Genomic DNA, 18,923 nt, shown 5'->3' with positions numbered 1-18,923 from the left:
ATAAGAGGTCTGCTTTTGATTAAACTACTACTACTACTAAACATTTCTAGAGTGCTACTAGGGTTACGCAGCGCTGTACAGTTTAACAAAGAAGGACAGTCCCTGCTCAAAGGAGCTTACAATCTAAAGGACGAAATGTCAAGTTTGGGCAGTCTAGATTTCCTGAATAGAGGTATGGTGGTTAGGTGCCGAAGGTGACATTGAAGAGGTGAGCTTTGACCAAGGATTTGAAGATGGGCAGGGAGGGGGCCTGGTGAATGGGCTCAGGGAGTTTATTCCAAGCATGGGGTGAGGCGAGGCAGAAAGGGCGGAGCCTGGAGTTGGCGGTGGTGGAGAAGGAGTTAGACCTCCTGCAGTGTCATGAGACCTCAGTGTTGTCCTCACCTAGGTGATGAAAGCTCCTTTTGAACCTCTTGACACTTGCCTTCTGAAGTTCTTGACATGGAAAGTTGCATTCCTGGTGGTGGTCACTTCAGGGTAAGTGAGCTTCAATCCCTAGTAGTTGATACACAGTTTCTTCATAACAGAGTGGTTCTTTGCATGCATCCTAAGTTCCTTCCAAAGGTGGTGTCAGATTTCCACCTTAATAAGTCAATTGTCCTGCCAACATTTTTCCCAAAACCTCAAGCCCACCCTGGCAAAAGCACACTGCACACCTTGGACTGCAAGCAAGCCATAGTCTACTCAGCTTTTTGTTACTTTTGACATAAACAGGATGGGGACAGCCATCAGTAAATGCACTTTATTCAGTTGGCTGGCAGATTGCATCTTCTTTATTTATTCCCAGGCTGGGCTGACTAGAGGGTCAAGTAAAGATTCACAGTGTTAGAGCCATGGCAGCCCATGAGGTCAGCCTCCGTTGAGGAGAGCAAAGGTGCAAATTGTCCTCAGTTCACATATTCACATCTCACTACTGCCTTGAGCAGGATTCCCGATGTGACAGTCAGTTTGATCAGACAATTGAGCAGGATCTGTGCATATTAATTTGCTGGAAATTTGTTGGTCTTAAATCTTTACAAGAGGAGACAGCTTGTGGATTAAAGTAATTCTGTGTTTATAAAGTGGTATTAGCTGGGTGATGGTTTTAATATGAGATAATGCTATGATAATTGAATCCTTCATGTTCTCTTACCAATGGTTCATAACATTTAGCTGGACAGAGGAGAGAGCGCTGATAGCAAATGCTGCATCTGCTGTAGCTGAGCAGGATTTGCAACTAGTGGTTAGAAGAGCCAGAATTGCTTTCATAAAGTTTTGTTAATCTGGTTACATAAGATCACTAATTTTGAGTTTTACCTAAAAGTTGTAATGCTGTAATCCTGAAGATGTCTTAAGTTATGACTTTTCAAGTGTTTATTAAATAATTTTTTTAACTTATTAATGATTTAAAATTAATTAAAAAACAAAACAGGCATTCCAACAAATGTTAACCAGCATCAGTGTATTTTACAAATTGATCCTATACATTCCTTCTGTTAAAGAATTTTTTTTAAGCAATATCGATTAGAATTAATTTCCTAAATGATTAACATAGCTAAAATTAGTTCAATTCAGTAGTCATGTGCTTCACTGGAGAGAATAATTAGTACAGCATTTGCTTTGTTTTATTCAGTTCTACTATGATACCATTTTGTTTAGTGCATGATTATGAATTGCTTTTCTTGTGTGTAGATGAAGGAATGAAATGGTGTAGACATGCAAGAGATAGTGATGGCACACAGATGAAATGCTAAGTGTTTTCAGATCTGCTTGATGATCTCTGTCTAACCTTCTTGCTTTATGGTCTTTATAGATACTATCCCCTCTAGGCCGAATCACTGAAGCAATAAATGATCTCACTAAAGCTATCCAGCTACATCCATCACCCCGGCTTTACAGGCTCAGAGGTACCCTTTATTTCATGTCCGAGGTTAGTGGTTTGTCTAATATATTTTTTAACCTTTTTATCATTGAACTGTTCAAAATAAACTATACAACAGTGGGAAGAACAGTCAGTTGACATACTGTGTTCTTCAATATATTGCTGTCACAATCCCCAAGAAACTCCTCCTCTGCCTCTTATCCTCTACTTTGCTTCCTATACCCCCTTTCACTTCCTCTTCCTCAGGTTTCACCTTCACATACTTGTTCTCTTTTCTCTTTATTATTCCTCCCCCAGTATCTCCATGGCCCTCAGTTTGATATCATATTTCCACTACATCCCACCTTTCTATGCCTCATCTCAAATAACCTAGCCATCTAACAGACCTTTACAGAAACTCTCACCCAGTTCTGTTCAGGAACAGTTCCTGAAATCTTAGCTCAGTCCCTCCAGCCCTACCATCCCAAATTCTCATTCATTTACAATGTCCCATGAGTTGTCACCTAATCCATAAATTCCTGTTGTCTATCATCCCCAAGTCATGTGTTCTCATTCTGAAAACAAATTTTTCTGGGGCAATTACTACCCTAGGTTTCCCTTCCTGTAGCAAGACAACTGCACCAAACTCACTGCATCTATCACAAACCACATTCTTTCCATTCAAATGTGTATCCTTTCTCTCTCTCTCTCTCTCTCTCTCTCTCTCTCTCTCTCTCTCTCTCTCTCTTTCACTTTTTAACATCTATATCCTACAAATCCCTCCTTTATAACTCACCCTTTCTACCCAATGAGAATTAAGGAGTGGTTATTTCAAGTGCCTAGCTCCTTGTTTTGTGATCTCTCCACACTGCCCATGGTTGTTAGGGAAAGCATGGCCTGCTGCCCATGTTGAATTTTGGGTGACACACCTCCCAGTTGTTTGTGACATATTAGTGTGTTGCTGCTCAACAGGCTTTTAGAGGTCAGTTGTCCAAAACAATTGTTTTCTAATCCAGTCAATTAGGTAGTTGTACATGAATAAGTAAAGGAGGAAACTTGTCAGAATGTTGAACTGGGCTCTTTCTCATGGGATGTCCCTCAGAACCACCTACCTGGTGGGCAAGGAACAGCATCCTGGTGGACAAACAAAGACCTGCAACCACACAGGTGGCCCTTAAGAGTCTGTGAGTGGGGAATACATAAATCTGATTGCTTTGCTTCCAAGGATAGAGGCACAGTGAAAATTAACCTCCAATATCTTCCTCCTGGATTAGGGAAAGAGGCTTCTATATGAGTAACTTCCAGAACACCTAGTGTCAAAGACTCTCTTCTGAATCTCAGAAAAACTGAGGCACTCTGATATGCCTAAGCATCATTGGCTGAGACCCAATCCTGTTAGGGCTTTCACCTATCCAGATAGTGCAGAATCAGAACTTTGTAACTTCCCAGCATCAGGTCCTTATCTCTTATAGCCTAGAATTTGTAGAGGGTAATGTTCAGTTTTCCTGTATATACCTGATAAAAATTTCTCAAATCCTGGCTTCTAGGAGAGACACCACTCTTCTAAGGTCTTTATGGTTTTAAATGGAAGTGCTTTGCTGTGTGAGGGAAAGGCCCTAGACCTCTTTTCCGGTCTGTCACAAAACTTCCTTGAATACCTTCATGTATCCTTGAATAAGGTTTGAAAACAAACTCCATTAAGGTTCATGTTGGTGCAATTGATGCTTATCACTGTGTGAAAGGTAGGCTGTAGAAAACAGGGCCTTTAGATCATTTTTGCAGTGTTTACTTCTGATGAAGCTGATCAATCCTCCTGCTGTGTCTTGGAACCTCAGCACAGTACTGACTCAGTAGATGCCTCTTTTGAACTACTAGAGCAATGTTTTCCCAGCCCTCTGCTGGAGGCACATTTTTAGTTAGCCCGGTTTCAGGATATCCATAATGAATATGTATGACAGAAATGTACATATATTGTATGTTAGAAAATTGATTATTTTTATTTTGTAAAATACATTTATGTTAATATGTAAAAATTCACATTTATGCAGATGTGTTAAAAAAAAGTGTGATGCAGAATCATACAACCTTTTCCTTTTGAATCTGTGCCTGAGCAGCTGCAGGAAACTGGAGCCTGTGGCTGCATGTAATTGGCAGTATACCTGGCTTAGGCCACTGCAATTAGTCTTGTCTATTCTTAAAAGCAAAAATTACGATTTTTACCAGAAGCAAAAATTCATTTAAGATTTGCTGCTAGAGAAAACTTTTCTATCAAAGCGATTTGTTGCTCTACAGGACTATGCAACAGCACTTGAAGACTTTGAACACTCTTTGGAACTGAACAAAAATCAACCTGTAGCCATCTTGTACAAAGGTTTAACCTTCTTCCATCGTGGACTGCTGAAAGTAAGTAGTGATACGATAGAGATTTATAAATACCTCTGTGGCAGGTCTTGACAAATCCTGATCACCATAGTTCCTAGAAATTGCATCCTGACACCTATGCCTCAGAAATCGTGCATCTCCCACTTATGCACCACGATTGGTGGTAGGAAGTTCGGGAAATCTTATAGTTTCAAGTTCCTGAGACTTGAAATCACAAGACCAACCCAAACTTCCTGCACTGCATGGTTCAAACTTAATGAAAGCTGAATCATGGTGCAGACATGAGGTATACTGATACAAGGCAGCTCTGCAAATAGCAAGGTAACGGGAATAGGTGGCATACTCTCAAACATATTAGCTGTCTGGGAGTGACAGATATGAGAATAAGAGAGCACAAGAGACTGGGTGAAGGCTGGAGGTAGGGGGTATGATCAAGAATTCGGGAGATGGCTGAGGGTGGTATGAGCGAGACTGGGTGGAGGCTTGGGGGGGTGGGCTATGAGTGAAAGAGACTGGGTGCAGACTTCTGGGGGGCATGAGAGGAGAGACTTGTGGGGTCCAGGCCATGGTGAAAATACATGAAACAGAGGCAATTGCCTCTTTGGTTCACCTATCGAGAGGGTGCTGTCACACAGCAAAGGGAAAGCTTCTGCCAGTGATTTGCAGAGGCACCTTAAGGGACTAATTTACTAAAGTTTCTTTGCCCACAGACACAGAATGGGAAAAGAGCTACTGCTGATCTGGGAAGGGATGTTCCCCCACACCAAGCTTCACTGGGGACAATGTTAGAGGGGTGAGGAAGTCAGAGAGAGAGGTCTCTAGTCACTGTCTATGTTTTTGGATTGGCTCTTAGATTTAATGAAAAATTTGTCAACGCTTTCTATATTTCTATATAAATGGACAGAAGGCGGGTCTCTTTCAGTTGAAAGGAAGTTCTGGAACGAGGAGGGCATAGGATGAAAGGGGATGGACTCAGGAGTAATTTTAAGGAAATATTTCTTTACAGAAAGGATGGTGAATGCTAGGAACTTACCTCCCAGTGGAAGTGTTTCAGAAATCAAGAAAGCATGGAACAAGCTTCCAGGGTCTCTGAGGGAGAGGAAGGGATTGTAAAGCATACTAGTTGGTATGGATAGGCAGACTGGATAGGCCATGTGGTCCTTCTCCAAGCACAAGCAGGACAGAGGTATCCTTACATCTAGGTGATGTCATCTGATGGAGTCTGGTGTAGGACGTTACCCACTTTGGCTTTCCGGCTTATCTTTATTCTCTGGTCATTCCTTACTCCCCTGCCTGTGCTCTCCATTCCCATGATTCCCATCATCTTGTACCCCCTCCTAAAAAGGCTCACTGTGAATCAAACCCATCATTCTGCTTTTTTCTTTTTAGCTCCCAAACTGTTAAGATCTGAATTGTCTTTTTCACGTTTCAAAACTCTGCTCAAAACACACTTTACCTTTTGCATTCGGTGTTTCTGCTTAGTCTAGTTAAGGTCGAACGTCAGGCCCCCCCCCCCCCCCCCCCCTTTGCAGAGACTTTTGTTTGTTCTTAGCTCCATGATATGGTTGTGGCTGCTGACTGACAGTGTCTTTCCTGTTTGAATTTGGAGTTCCTTTCTGTTTTCTGATTTTTGTTTTTATTTTGTATACCGCTGCAACCTTTTTTTTTTAAGTGGCGGTATGTTAAGCTTCTTAATAAACATAAATGTAGATCATGCATTGAGGAAAAGTTTTGTAATAGTACAACCACTATTTCCTCTAATAGTTTAGCTACTGCAAGTTGCATCTAGAGAATTTCAATTTTAGATAAAATTTAAAACAATCAGCCTCAGGGGGTAACGGCCCATGCTCAAAAGTCTTTTCATCTCAGCAAACCAAGATACCATATCATTGGTTAAATCCTTCAACAAAAATGCTAGACAAGGGTCCTAAGTGCATACCTATCTAGGGAATTTTGTTAGACCTTAATAAATTCCAAATAAAGTGGTTCAGTTGTACACTGAAAACATTACTGGCTGTGTGGTCCCCATGACAAATTTGGGAAGCCCTGCATTAAACAGCAGTGGCATATGTTGACTTCCATGATGGAAAAGTTTGAAATCTTAGATGATAAATTAGATACAAGTTAAATGAAAAATAATATATATCTAAATGATATTTTGAGAAAAATATGATGGTATGAAGAGTTGTTCACCTCTAGATTATTTTGGTTATTCTTAAAGCTAAAAATTGATTTTAATAACGTTTACTACTTGAGTGCCACTACACTAGATTTCTGTAGGATGAGCTACATGTTGCTTGTGACCTTTATTACTTTATTACTAACCATCTACCCTAATTTTTAGGCGAGCAATTCTCTATTTTTCAGGATATCCATCATCCTTATGAATGAGAGGTTTGTGTGCCTTCTTGTATACAAGTACCCCATGCATGTTTATGCTGGATATCATGAAACCATGCGGTCTTCAAGGATTGGGCTAAGAACCACTGTTCTAATCCATAGGAGCCAACTTTTCAAAATTATTGGGGGTGCTCCAGCACCCACAGAGCCGACTTCTATGTTCTAAACCATGGCTTATATCTACTCAGTAATTATGTTGTCATAAATAATAAATGATGTCTAAAAATGTAAACTCTTATTTGTTTTTGTATAGGAAGCTATTGAATCATTCAAAGAGGCTTTGAAACAGAAAGCTGATTTTATAGATGCATATAAAAGTCTTGGACAAGCATATAGGTAAGGATATCATGAATTGTTATTTGTACTGGTGTGTTAGTATCAGTGCAGATATGGGGAAGCTCTTGTCCACGGGCCACATCCAGCCCATTGCTCAATTTTGTCCAGCCCACAGCAAGACTTCAGGAAATGACTGACTGTGGTGGAAGTTGTTGTTCTGCTCCCACCCACTGCTGACATTTGATTCACTTCCCTTGTAAGACATAACTGATGATTAATGTTCCCCATCTCTATTATAAAACCTCTGTTTTACCTGATAATTAATTTTCTATATAGACTCAGACAACTGATGAGGACAATAACAGCAATTATGCAGTTTGGCCTTTCATTCTGTAGTATGTTACATTACATTATGTTCGACACTTAAATCCCACACATACTTCGTAAAGTTCTGTGCAGATAAAAAAAAAAGGAAAAAAAAAGAGACTGGGAATACCCAGGATTCTGTCTATATACCAATATCTATATCTATCTGTATATATCTATATCTGTCTATGTATCTATTTATCTATATATAGATATTCTAACTTATCTATATAAATCTCACCTCCAACGTTCAGTGAAGCACTGAATCTACTGTTCCTAGGGTAGGCTGTCAGGACCACTCACCCTCCTAGGCTGTCACCACCACTCACCCTCACTCAGTAGACACGCCCTCAGCCACGCCCCTTCCGGACATAATTTGCAACCCCAATGTTCTAATGAAGCAACATTTTCCAACTCCAACTTCCGTCATGGTGTAGATCGCAGTGGAACCATGACTGTCTGCCCCGCCCTCGCGTACGTCATGACTTCTAGGGCGGAGCCACGGAGGACCAATCAAATGGCACCCACAATGCTACGCTACCGAACAACAGACACCAATACCTTACACATGCACGAGGCACCGATCGAGGACCTCCAATAATGCAAGGATACGGGACCACACGGTGTCGGTATGTCACTCACCTCCCCCCCCCCCCCTCCGAACATTGCTAAAACAACAAAACCTCGCTAGCACCCGTTTCATTGCTTTCCGAAACGGGCCACTTTTACTAGTTTTTGCATAAAACAAAATTTTGTAAAAAACTTTTTTTTTTTTTTTACATGTTACAAAATAATTTGTAACGTAGTATCTCCCTTACTGAAATCAGCACTTGAGCACGTAGCGCATGTCCCACCCATGTGTATGCACCCTTGTAATTTTATGCTAAGGGTATTGCTTGCCTATGGTATAGAATACTGTTGAGCATATACAAGCACTTATACATGTAACTGTAATGTTTGCGTGCGTAGTGCTGGTATTCTATAACATATATGCAATTGGTACCTAATTTTAGGCACAAAACCAGCGGCAACCTGTTATAGAATGAGGAGGTGTGGCAGTTGTATACATAACAAAATAATGCTAACCAATAAAAGAATGGCTGGCTGCAAATGGAAAGAGTGAGAAAGGTAATATACTAGCAGTCTGAAACTCTGTGTTCAGTGACCATTCAGCAAGGGTGGTACCTTGTATTTAAAGTATTTAAGTATTTTAAAATTAAAGCAAAATAATTCCAAAAATACTAGGACTAGAGGGGGCATCCAATGAAACTAGAAAGTATTAAATTTAAAACAAATCGGAAAAAATATTTCTTCACTCAATGTGTAATTAAACTCTGGAATTCATTGCCAGAGAATATAGTAAAAGCAGTTAGCTTAGCAGGGTTTAAAAAATGTTTCGATAGCTTCCTAAAGGAAAAGTCCATAGACCATTATTAAAATGGATTTGGGGAAAATCCACTGCTTATTTCTAGGATAAGCAGCATAAAATATATTGTACTGTTTTGGAAGCTTGCCAGGTACTTGACCTGGATTGGCCACTGTTGGAAACAGAATGCTGGTCTTGATGGACCTTTGGTCTGTCCCAGTAAGGCAATACTTATGTACATATGTACCTTTTACCTTGTATAGGGTGAATTGGGAATGAGAACTGGGTGTTATTAAACAATTCAGATGACTGGAATATGATAGAGTAAGCTTTATCAAAAATTGAATTGGCTGTACCTTACTCCTGCTCAACTCCACCCATGTGTTTCAGGAAGTCTCTCCACAGTGCTGGAGGGGCTGTGATGCTTCTGATAGTATGGGCCACATTTGGTGGTCTTGTGTAAAAGCACAAGTGTATTGGAGGACCATCCAAAGCAGACTGCAGCGTTGGATTGGGAGTTCTATACAATGGCATCCAATTGTTTTATATTTTTGGTAAAAAGAAAACTACCTGGACTCGTCAATTTTTATTTATTCCCATGTGGAGAGTGTGGTGAGGATGAATTTGGCAGCTCACTGGAAGCAGCGTTCTGTTCCATCTTTGGTGAAATTGACTACTAAGCTGTAGTACCTTTGTGATATGGAACGTTTGATGACTCTCAAGAATCATACGCTCTCCAATTGGGAACGAAAATGGGAGCAATTCCTGTTGCATTGCTCTCCTTGAAGACTATTTTGAGGGGGAGAGCTCTCTCGGATGTTTTTTTTCCCATCGCTGTCTGTTAGTGCTTGCTGGGGGTGGTGGTGGAAGAAACGTAGGGGGCTGGGGGGGTTATTACAAAAATGATTAGAAGTTTTTATATGCTTTCTTTTATTATCCAACCAAACTTTTAGTGTGTGAGCTTTGTGTTTCCCCTTCCTCATTTTATTTGTATTGCTGGTTATTCATCATGTATGTGTCTCTTCTGTTATCCTTGTTTGATTAACCATGTTACAGTTTGTTGCTGTGTTTGGTTCTTAATAAAAACTTCTAAAAATTAAAAACAAAATGATGACACAAAGTTTTTTTTTTTTTTTAAGAAAGTGTTTTAACAACCATTGTTTAGATAAGTCCTTTTTTATTAATATTGGAGTGTTTTATAGATTGTTGTAGATGAAACCAGTTATAGAATTGGGAGTCATGTAAATTGTTGGAGTTTGGAAAAAGGTTGGAACATCTGATCAGTTGATCAAAAAACCAGATATTCCATTTTTGCAAATGCAATCAATTGACTGTTTTTTTTAATCAGTTGGGATATTAATATTATTTCAAATCAGTGTGCTAGAGACTTTGTTAGGTTGTTTTGGAATATAAGCTTTTAGGTAATTATTAGTGGTGACAGTAGCTGATATAACAGAATGGCAGTTGAAGAGCATGAGACATATCAGATAAAAGATGTAGAGAAGTAGGGGCAGCAAATAATTTTTCAATTTGTAACCAAACTGGTATAATTTCAATCTTATCAGAAGATGAATTATGGAACCATTTGCATCCTTAACTGAGACTAAGAGTTATGGTATTTTATAAAGTCTGGGAAACTGAAACCACCTAAGTTTTTAGGAAGTTTTAAAATATGCGAGGGGGTTTTTGTTCCAAAGAAAATTTTAACTAAAATTTTGTGAAATTGTTTATAAAAGTATTTAGGAAAATTAATTGGTAACATGTTCAACATTGTAATTAATTTTAGTTGTAAGTGTTATTTAGCAGGTCAATATTTTTATCCAAGTCTCATGCAAAGAACGACAATAGTGGACACCTAAGTATTTGATAAATGTTTGTTGAATTTTGGAAGGATAAGGCTTCAAATCTTGTAAATTAACAAGTTGGAGGCATTCTGTTTTTATCCACGTTGGTTTTGTATCCTGATATCTTAGAGAAGGAGTCAATTAGTGGTAAAATATGGGAGAGAGATTTAGGGTTAGTATATATGTCATCAGCATAAAGGAATAATTTTGTTTCAGTGTAATAATTTAAACCCATCAATATTGGAATCTTGTCTTAAAGCTATCAATCTATATAAATGAGACATGACTGACTCACCTGCAAATGTACAGTAGAGACCGAACATTGATCCAAGCCTCGCCTCTACCAGCAGTACAGCCCAATAGGGAGCAGGTCTTGGACATGGGCGTGGAAAGCGAAGGAGGAGGGAGGGAAGGAGGGGGCGGAACTGAGAAGGAAACGGACGGAGCGATGGAGGCGAACTGACGACAGGACTCACGGGAGGTAACACGGCGACGGCGGAAAGAGGGGGGGGGATCGATGCTGGGGGGGGGGGGTCAAAGGTGGTGGCACGAATGCGCACCACATCATGCCCGATGTTCCTGGGCAGAGCCACTGCGGCAAGCTGGGCGATGCTAACCAATGGAGAGAACCACGATATTCCTGGGTGGAGCCGCTGCGGCGAGCTGGGTGAGGCTAACCAATGGAGAGAAGAAGGCTCCTGAAGCGCACAGCTTGCAAGGTTTAAACTGCTGCTGCCTGCCGCTGTAACCTGACGAGGTATGATGACTTAAAATTCGGAGGGCGGGGGACTGGAGCTCGGAGGGGGGCCTCAGAGGGAGGGAGGCAATTAGATGTGAAAATAGATCAGACCAATACTCGCCTGTTTTAACGGGCTTAACGGCTAGTAGCTAATAGTTCAGTGGCCAAATTAGAGTAGTGGGGATAATGGACAACCCTGTGTAATACCCCTAGATACAGAGAAGGCACTTGAAAGACAAAAAATCATGGCTTTAGGGTTGAAACATAATAATCATATTGACAAAATGATTTTCAAAACCATACCACTTAAGCATATTAAATAAATATGGCCATGCCTTCTCTGCATCCAGGGACAAGGCGGTCTAGGGGCAAGGCGGTCATAGGATCTTGAGAAGAGTTTAGTAATGAAAGTAGATTACAGAACAATCTGGAATTATCTGCAGTGGATCTGTTCTTCATGAAGCCGTTTTGATATAAATGGATAAGAATTGGGAGAATGGAGGATAATCTTACAGCAAGAATTTTAGCATAAATTTTATTATCTATGTTGGAGTCTATAGTTTGCAACATTAGTGGGATCTTTACCCGGTTTGAGTATAACAACAATTTTTGCTTCAACAAATGTGCCATCAATTTTTTTGCTTAGCTTCCTTTGACGGAATTGGAGAGTTTCAAGTTATCAAAGGTGGATGCGCTGGCCACAGCTGTCACCAAGAAGACGGCAATTCCCGTTGAAGGGGGAGCAGTGTTAAAGTATCCTCAGGATGAAAGAATAGAAACCCTCCTAAAAAAATCTTTTGCGATCTCTGCCATGGCATTGACATTGGCCTTCTGTAGAGGTTATGTAGCTCAAGCCTGTTTTCGCTGAGCAGAAAGACTTTGGGATTTTCCAGGGAAAAACATGGCACAGGTTTCTGAGGATGTCATAAACTTGGAGTTAGGTACAGCCTTTTTGGTGAGCACCATGTATGATTTGGTTAGAGCTTCAGCAAAGAATTTGGTCTTGGCAGTGGAACATACATATTACATTAAAAAAATATATATTATGAACAAAGATTTGCTGGGAAGAGTGTTAATATTGATGCATTCTAAACATACATTTTTGGCCTTGTGTGCTGTGTAATTCATGAGGAGGATAATTGGTCTAAAAGATGAGGTTTAAAAGAGGCGTTTCATCTGGCTAAGGAATTGGTCCTTGGATGTGACTTCAAAGGTACTTCTGAGTCAGCTGCCTTTTAGCGATAAGTTACTTTTTGGTGAAGAATTTGGGTGAATCCTAAGTTCCTAGACTCTTTGAGAATAAATCACGTTGAGAGACTTTGCCAAAAGCTCTCTCAGGCCCCAAGCCATCTCAGTCCCTAGAGTATCTGAGAGTCTGATTTGATACTCTCCAGGGGAAGGTGTTCCTCCCAGAGGGTAGGATTTAGAAGCTAATTTCACAGATCCAGGCTCTTCACAGCTCCTTGGCCTGGGAAGTGTTGCAAGTCTTGGGCTCAATGGTGCTTCTATTGAATGGTTCCTTGGGTGAGAGCTCACATGCGCCTCCTTTAGAATGCATTGTTGTTGACTTGGTCTGCTCAGGTGGCTGACTTGCAATCAAAGGTTGTCCCTCAGTTCTGCAGTGTGACAGGTCTGAATTGGTGGCTAGTCAGTAGCCATCTGGAGAAGGGAAAGCTTCTTGAGACTCAAAATAGTTGCCACGGATGCCAGTCTTTTGAGCTAGGAGCCCAATCTCTGTGTCACATAGCACAGGTTCTCTGGTTGAAGGATGAAATCCAGTGGTCGATCAGTCGATGGGAAACCAGAGCCATCCAGCCATCCTGTGAGGACTTCTCAACTTCCTGGTGATATGATCCAAATTGCCTCCGCTATGGGATTTCCCGATTTGTGTGACTGATTAATCTAGCTTAGTGGTTCTCAACCCTCACTTGAAGGAACACCTAGATAATTGAGCTTATGATTATCACAATCAATTTGCATCATATATATTTGTTTATATTTGCAGTTCATTGTCATGCACATTCAGAGTGGTAATGTGAAAACCTAACTGGCTAGGGTGTGCATCTAGGAGAGAGTTGAGAGCACTGCACTAGCTTTTCAACAGAAAGGGAAAAGTTGCTTACATATAACAGGGATTCTTCAAAGGCAGCAGGCTAAATTATGTACACAGGTTCACCCTCTATTCTCAGGAGGTAGCTGGTAAACTGTATGGTAGACTGAGGGGATTGTGAGAAAATGTGTGATAAATTCCATGTGAAAAGCTGCCTAGGCTTTTCTGAGCTCTTAGGCCCCAATGCTCAAAAGCAAATGTGGGCACTAGAGGTCATTAGCGCCTGCATTTACTTGCGCAGAATGTTCAGAGGCTCGGAGCGCGGGAATAAACGAGTGCACAGATGAACAGTGCAAGTCGCATACTAATGTAGTCAAGCTCATGTTAATTTTGTATGCTTCCCCAATGCTCAGAAAAGAGCACCTGAAACAAAACTGCCTTACTGCTGCAAAAAATAACACCAGGTCGGAGCAGGCATTAGGCTGTTGGAAGAGAGGATTCTCATGCTTCTTTCTTGAATCTTTCTGCAAAATCTGCCAGTTTTGATTGCTTTTGGAAGCAGAAGGAAGCCCGTGCAAGCCCTTAAGCGCTGGTCATGAGAAACAGCAGACCCAAGTGAAAGCCAATACGTTGGTGTCTAAATTTGAAGTGTCCATGCTAAAAACATTTTTAAACACCCAAAGTGAAAACACACTTTAACATCTGTTTTCTGCGTCTATAAGCTTCCAAGCTAAAAAATTAAAAACACTTATATTTAGGCCGCAGGAAACAGCTGCCAATGAGTGCTTCGTGTTTGGGTTTTACAAGGCACATGCGCTCAGGAGCTAAGCTTACCATAGAACTCTTCTGTGTATGTGCCAAGCACAATCCACCCACACCAAAGCACAGTCTTCCCACCAAACTCCATAATGCTCAACGTTATGAGCGTGCCTATATTTGCATCTCATTTGCACTGAGCTTTAGCGTGGTAGTCTGTGCTGTTTTGGTGGTATTTTTATGGCGCTATTCGGAATAGCTCTGGAGTTTTGAGCATATAGGCCTAAGAGAATAAATGTATTGGTGCTCTTCAGTGATGTCATGCATGTCTGATTTATCCTGTTTTATATGGAGTCCCCTCTAACTTCAATTTCTACCTATTCATCCCTAACTGAAAAATTATTCCAGAGCTCTATTTGTAAATATACACATTTCATTTATATCATATTTAACCTAAATAGAAGATACTTTAAAGAAATTATGAATATTGTTTGTGCAATTTATATTTTATTGATGTGTATATTACTTAGAGAACTTGGCAACTTTGAAGCATCTATTGAGAACTTCCAAAAAGCTTTAATGCTGGATCAGAATCATGTTCAGACGCTTCAGCTAAAGGGCATGTTGCTTTATCATCATGGCAGCCTACAGGAGGCACTGCAGAACTTTAAGGTAAGCAGGAAGTGAGCTTAGCAATTGAATACAACAGACAAAAATATAATCAAAGTTCCATGGGGGACTTGGAGGTTTAGTGAAGAAACATGAGTAGTTTTTCAATGATTATTTTTTTGTGTGTCAAATCCAATCAATTTCTTTGGTTTGCTGATAGATTGAAGCTGTGGCAGTTTAGTTGGGTTTTAGAGGAGTTTTTGATACTATCCTACACAATAGGCTCATAAATATCAAGCAGACCTAATCTTAGGTCTGTTCAATATCAGTTCTGGGGCTGGTGCTGCCTGATGTCTTTGTGAGAAATGTTGTACAGAAGTTAGGAAAGGTTTGTCATTTTATTTGTTTAACTTTGTATCATGCTTTACAGTTATCATCCAAAGTGAGTTACAAATAAAATGCTTACTCCCAATGTGGTAGACTAATTGCATAGTAATTAACTTTGCATTAAAAAGCATGCAATGTCAGAAAAAAAGAGCACATTACCTTCCTTCCGACCCTCGTGACCACCCGACACCACAAAACCTGTCCCTAGTAGTCCAATGAGTCCCACTGGAATCCTCGCCCTACTGACCTTACAGATCTGCTAGTGGCTACTTTACACTTCCCAACCCTCTCCCCCTGACCTCATGAAAAATACCATGGGGGCCCAAGTAGACCACCCCCCAGATACCCCATCAGATCTCTTCCTCACCCCTCCAAATGCTGGTGCAAAAAAGAACATGTGTTCTTCTATGTAGACTACGCATAGATGTTCCTAAGGGTATCCTTTGGGTAGAAAAGTGGTGGAGTTCCAAAGTACACGCACACTTTATAAAATGCTTTCATATATGGATAGAGTCCATGTATGCCAGTGGTTCCCAGACTGTGCTGCGGCACCCCAGGACTCCACAGCATATTTTCTGCAGCTCCCTTCCACCTCCACCCAAGCTGCTGCTACTGCTTTTCTAGATGATGTACAGCATTGGCAAAACAAGCTTGTCTGTGGTGTTCCTCTTAAAAGTCTTCCTCCACCACCACCACCTTAATAAGGAACTAACCTTCTTGTTCCGGGTTGTAGGGTGGTTTGTTATGCTGTGGCTCTATCTCTCAGTAGCAGTCTAACCATGGTCTTTGGGAACCGCTGCATTAGACTGCTGTTGAGAGCTGGAGCCACAGCATAACAAACCACCCTGCATTCAGCAGCCCAGAACAAAAAGCTTGGTTCCCTATTAAGGTTGGTGGGGAGGCACTTTTAAGGTTGCTTTGCCACTGCTGCTGGTCAGAAGATGAGCAGAAGCTGGCTGGATAGAGGAGGGAGAGAAGATCGGCAGAAGCTGGATGGAAAGGGGAGAGAGTTGGGTATAAGCCGGATGGAAGGGAAGAAACAAGGTGGGCAGAAGCTGGATGGAAAGAGGAGGGAAGGTGGGCAGAAGCAGGATGGAAGAGGAAGAGAAGGTGGGGCTGAAGCTGGATGGAAGGTAGGACTCAATAACATCGGTGGCAGTGACAGGTGGAAGGCGGGAGACTTGAGAGGAAATGTGTAGCCTAGGGGCACCATGACATGAGAAAGTTTGGGAACCACTGATGTATGCATTTACATCGGTCTCATAACAGGTATAAATTTGTGTAAGAGCATTTATGTGCTGTTGGGGTTATTAGAAATCTATTTTATAATGGCATCTGGGTTGTCTTTGGGAGGTGAGGGGGCCACCTTTTGTCAGCATTATATTATAAAATTACCCCAACATATATTTGCATTACAACACATTGGTTTTAGAGGTGTCTGTGCTGAATTTTTGGGTTTATTCTGTGTTCCATACTTTATTTTAGAGGTGTCTTCAGTTAGAGCCATACAACGAAGCATGCCAGTACATGAAAGGACTTGATCATGTGTCAATGGGGCAGTTTTATGAAGGAATAAAAGCACAGACAAAAGTTATGTTAAATGATCCACTTCCGGGTCAGAAAGCAAGCCCAGAGTATTTGAAAGTAAAATATCTCAGAGGTAAGTTACAACTTCTCAGTTAAAGAATTTACACATATGATCTTAAGTGAAAACAGTTATTTTTCTGCTAGTGGCATATTTATTTAGATCCAATTTAATGTATTATTTTTGCAGTCTTATCCCTATCCTTGCACTTAAAGATACAAGTAGTTAGGTGGATGAATAAGTATATTTGCATTTTCATTGCATATGCTCATCTTATGTTTGGAGGCATTTCTTACTGCTATAGCAAGATGATTAATCCCCTTAGATTAACAAACTCTTAATTCACCAATTTGCATGTGGTCTTTCTAAAGCTGCTTCCATAGCTAAATCAGGGTTAGACACCAAAATGGGTGTTATAAAAATTGCCTGCCCTCTATATAGTTAGATGTAATGTGTAGTACATTTTGCACATACTTTAATCTGCTGTAGGGGGAGCTGTTCCTGGGAGTGGGATTAAGGCAAAGTTTAGAATTATGTTTATACTTTTGAATTTTCAAAAGCATGCATGTAGTTTTACAAGTGAGCAAGTATAAAATGTGAATGCATTCTTTTCCTGGGAAAGTTTTCAGACTGAATACATGAGTGTTCTTGCTATCAGTAGCTGGACCACTCAGCATGGTTAAAGTGGACAAGAGCCTCTTCTGCGTTACCAAATAAAAGCTTTTTTCATGCATGATTTAAGTGTATTATGTGATTTAGTTGGTATTGTACACAGCTTTAGTTTTTATATGTAAATACCATATTCTCTCTAATAATCGCCTGGGCTATTATTAGAAAAACTGGGTTTTCTGAAGTCTAGGGTGGGCTATTATTGAAAGCACTTCAGTTTTTTAGGAAGCCTGAAATTGGTGGCACAAGACAGAGCCAACAGACTTCTTAAGTGTTCAAGAATTTTTAATTATTGAAATAAATGAGTGAAACAATAGGCAGCGACTAGACAGATTCATTTGTATTTGGGTTTGCTATGTGAGAACAGACTGTTACTCTGGAAATGGAGGAATCTCTGAAGCTTGTAAAATTGCTGGGCTGTCTTAGACAAAGCACTTGAGGAGTTGTATTAATGTTAAATTTGCATCACTTTGAGCAGAAATAACAAGAGATAAATTGCTCTGCTGGGCTAAGGAATGGCATGTTTATATTGTTATCCTGTCTGGATTTCTCCTATGTGGGAGGGGGATTCCCTCAAAAGAGGAGGGGGAGTTCTGTGTTTCAGGAAAGCTTTAGAGGCTGACTTCACAGTAGCATTACTGACAGGGTCACTGTGGATTTGTTTGGCAATGAATTCCAGAGTCAGGTATACATATAAAGTAGCACATATGAGTTTATCTTGTTGGGCAGACTGGATGGACCGTACAGGTCTTTTTCTGCTGTCACCTATAATGTTACTATGTTTACTTACAGCTGACTGAGCAGGCTTTGAAGAACATTGCTTCTTTGTTCCTTTCTGTTTACCTGCATTATGTTTGCTCAGTAAATCACTGCTATCCCTGTAGTTGTGCCGGGTGGAAGAAGAGCAGGATCAGAAGAGGTGGTGGGGGTGGAACAATGGTCTTGATTCTGTAGGCCTTGCTTCCAGTGCCCGCCCCCCCTCCGGCCGCTAAGGGAAAGATTGTGGCTTGCTAATCAGAAGTAATATTTGTTTTAAATTTTCCTGCAGTCTCCTGTGCTTAGGGTTGAGGGGAGGCGTGAGGGACTGAAGAGGAAGCAGTCAGCTGAGGGGGGGAAAAAATCCCTGAAGTGCTGTGAGGAGAACTACTCGACACAGGTGCGGACAAAAAGGACTAAAGGAGTACAGAGGCATTTCTGTAACCCCTAAGAGAGAGACTACACTGGCTTCCACTTAAAGAGCGTGTTGCGTTCTAGGTCTGCACTCTGGTTCATATAATCATTCACGGAGATGCCCCGGCCTACATGTCAGACCTTATTGACTTGCCACTCAGGAACGCTAATAGATCAGCATGCACTTTCCTGAATCTTCACTTCCCTAGCTGTAGAATACTAAAATACAGATTAATACATGCGTCCAGCTTTTCCTACATGAGTACGCAGTTGTGGAATGCATTACCACTTGACCTAAAAACAATCTACGACCCAATCAACTTTTGCAGGTCACTGAAGACATATTTCTAAAACAAGGCATACCACAACGTTCCACAATAGGAACTGTAGCGCATCACCATTTACCTGATATTCCGAATGTTATCTGTCTATACCTGATTGCCTAATTCTATTATGTAATCCGTGTTCTTTATGTAATACCACT

The 18,923-nt window shown here is 40.8% G+C and overlaps 1 protein-coding gene across 1 annotated transcript in view; it reads left to right on the top strand.

The window, feature by feature from the left end:
• Nucleotides 1-18,923, top strand: part of TTC13 (tetratricopeptide repeat domain 13) — a 182,176-nt gene that overhangs the window by 73,824 nt on the left and 89,429 nt on the right. Inside the window, 5 exon segments of the mRNA XM_030194686.1 lie at nt 1,793-1,909; nt 4,133-4,243; nt 6,876-6,958; nt 14,550-14,691; nt 16,501-16,675. Of these exon segments, the coding sequence (XP_030050546.1) occupies nt 1,793-1,909; nt 4,133-4,243; nt 6,876-6,958; nt 14,550-14,691; nt 16,501-16,675 (628 nt within the window).

Source organism: Microcaecilia unicolor, chromosome 3 (genome assembly GCF_901765095.1).
Source record: "Microcaecilia unicolor chromosome 3, aMicUni1.1, whole genome shotgun sequence".
NCBI classification, from domain to species: Eukaryota; Metazoa; Chordata; class Amphibia; order Gymnophiona; family Siphonopidae; genus Microcaecilia; species Microcaecilia unicolor.
This window is presented reverse-complemented; position numbering and strand designations above follow the sequence as displayed.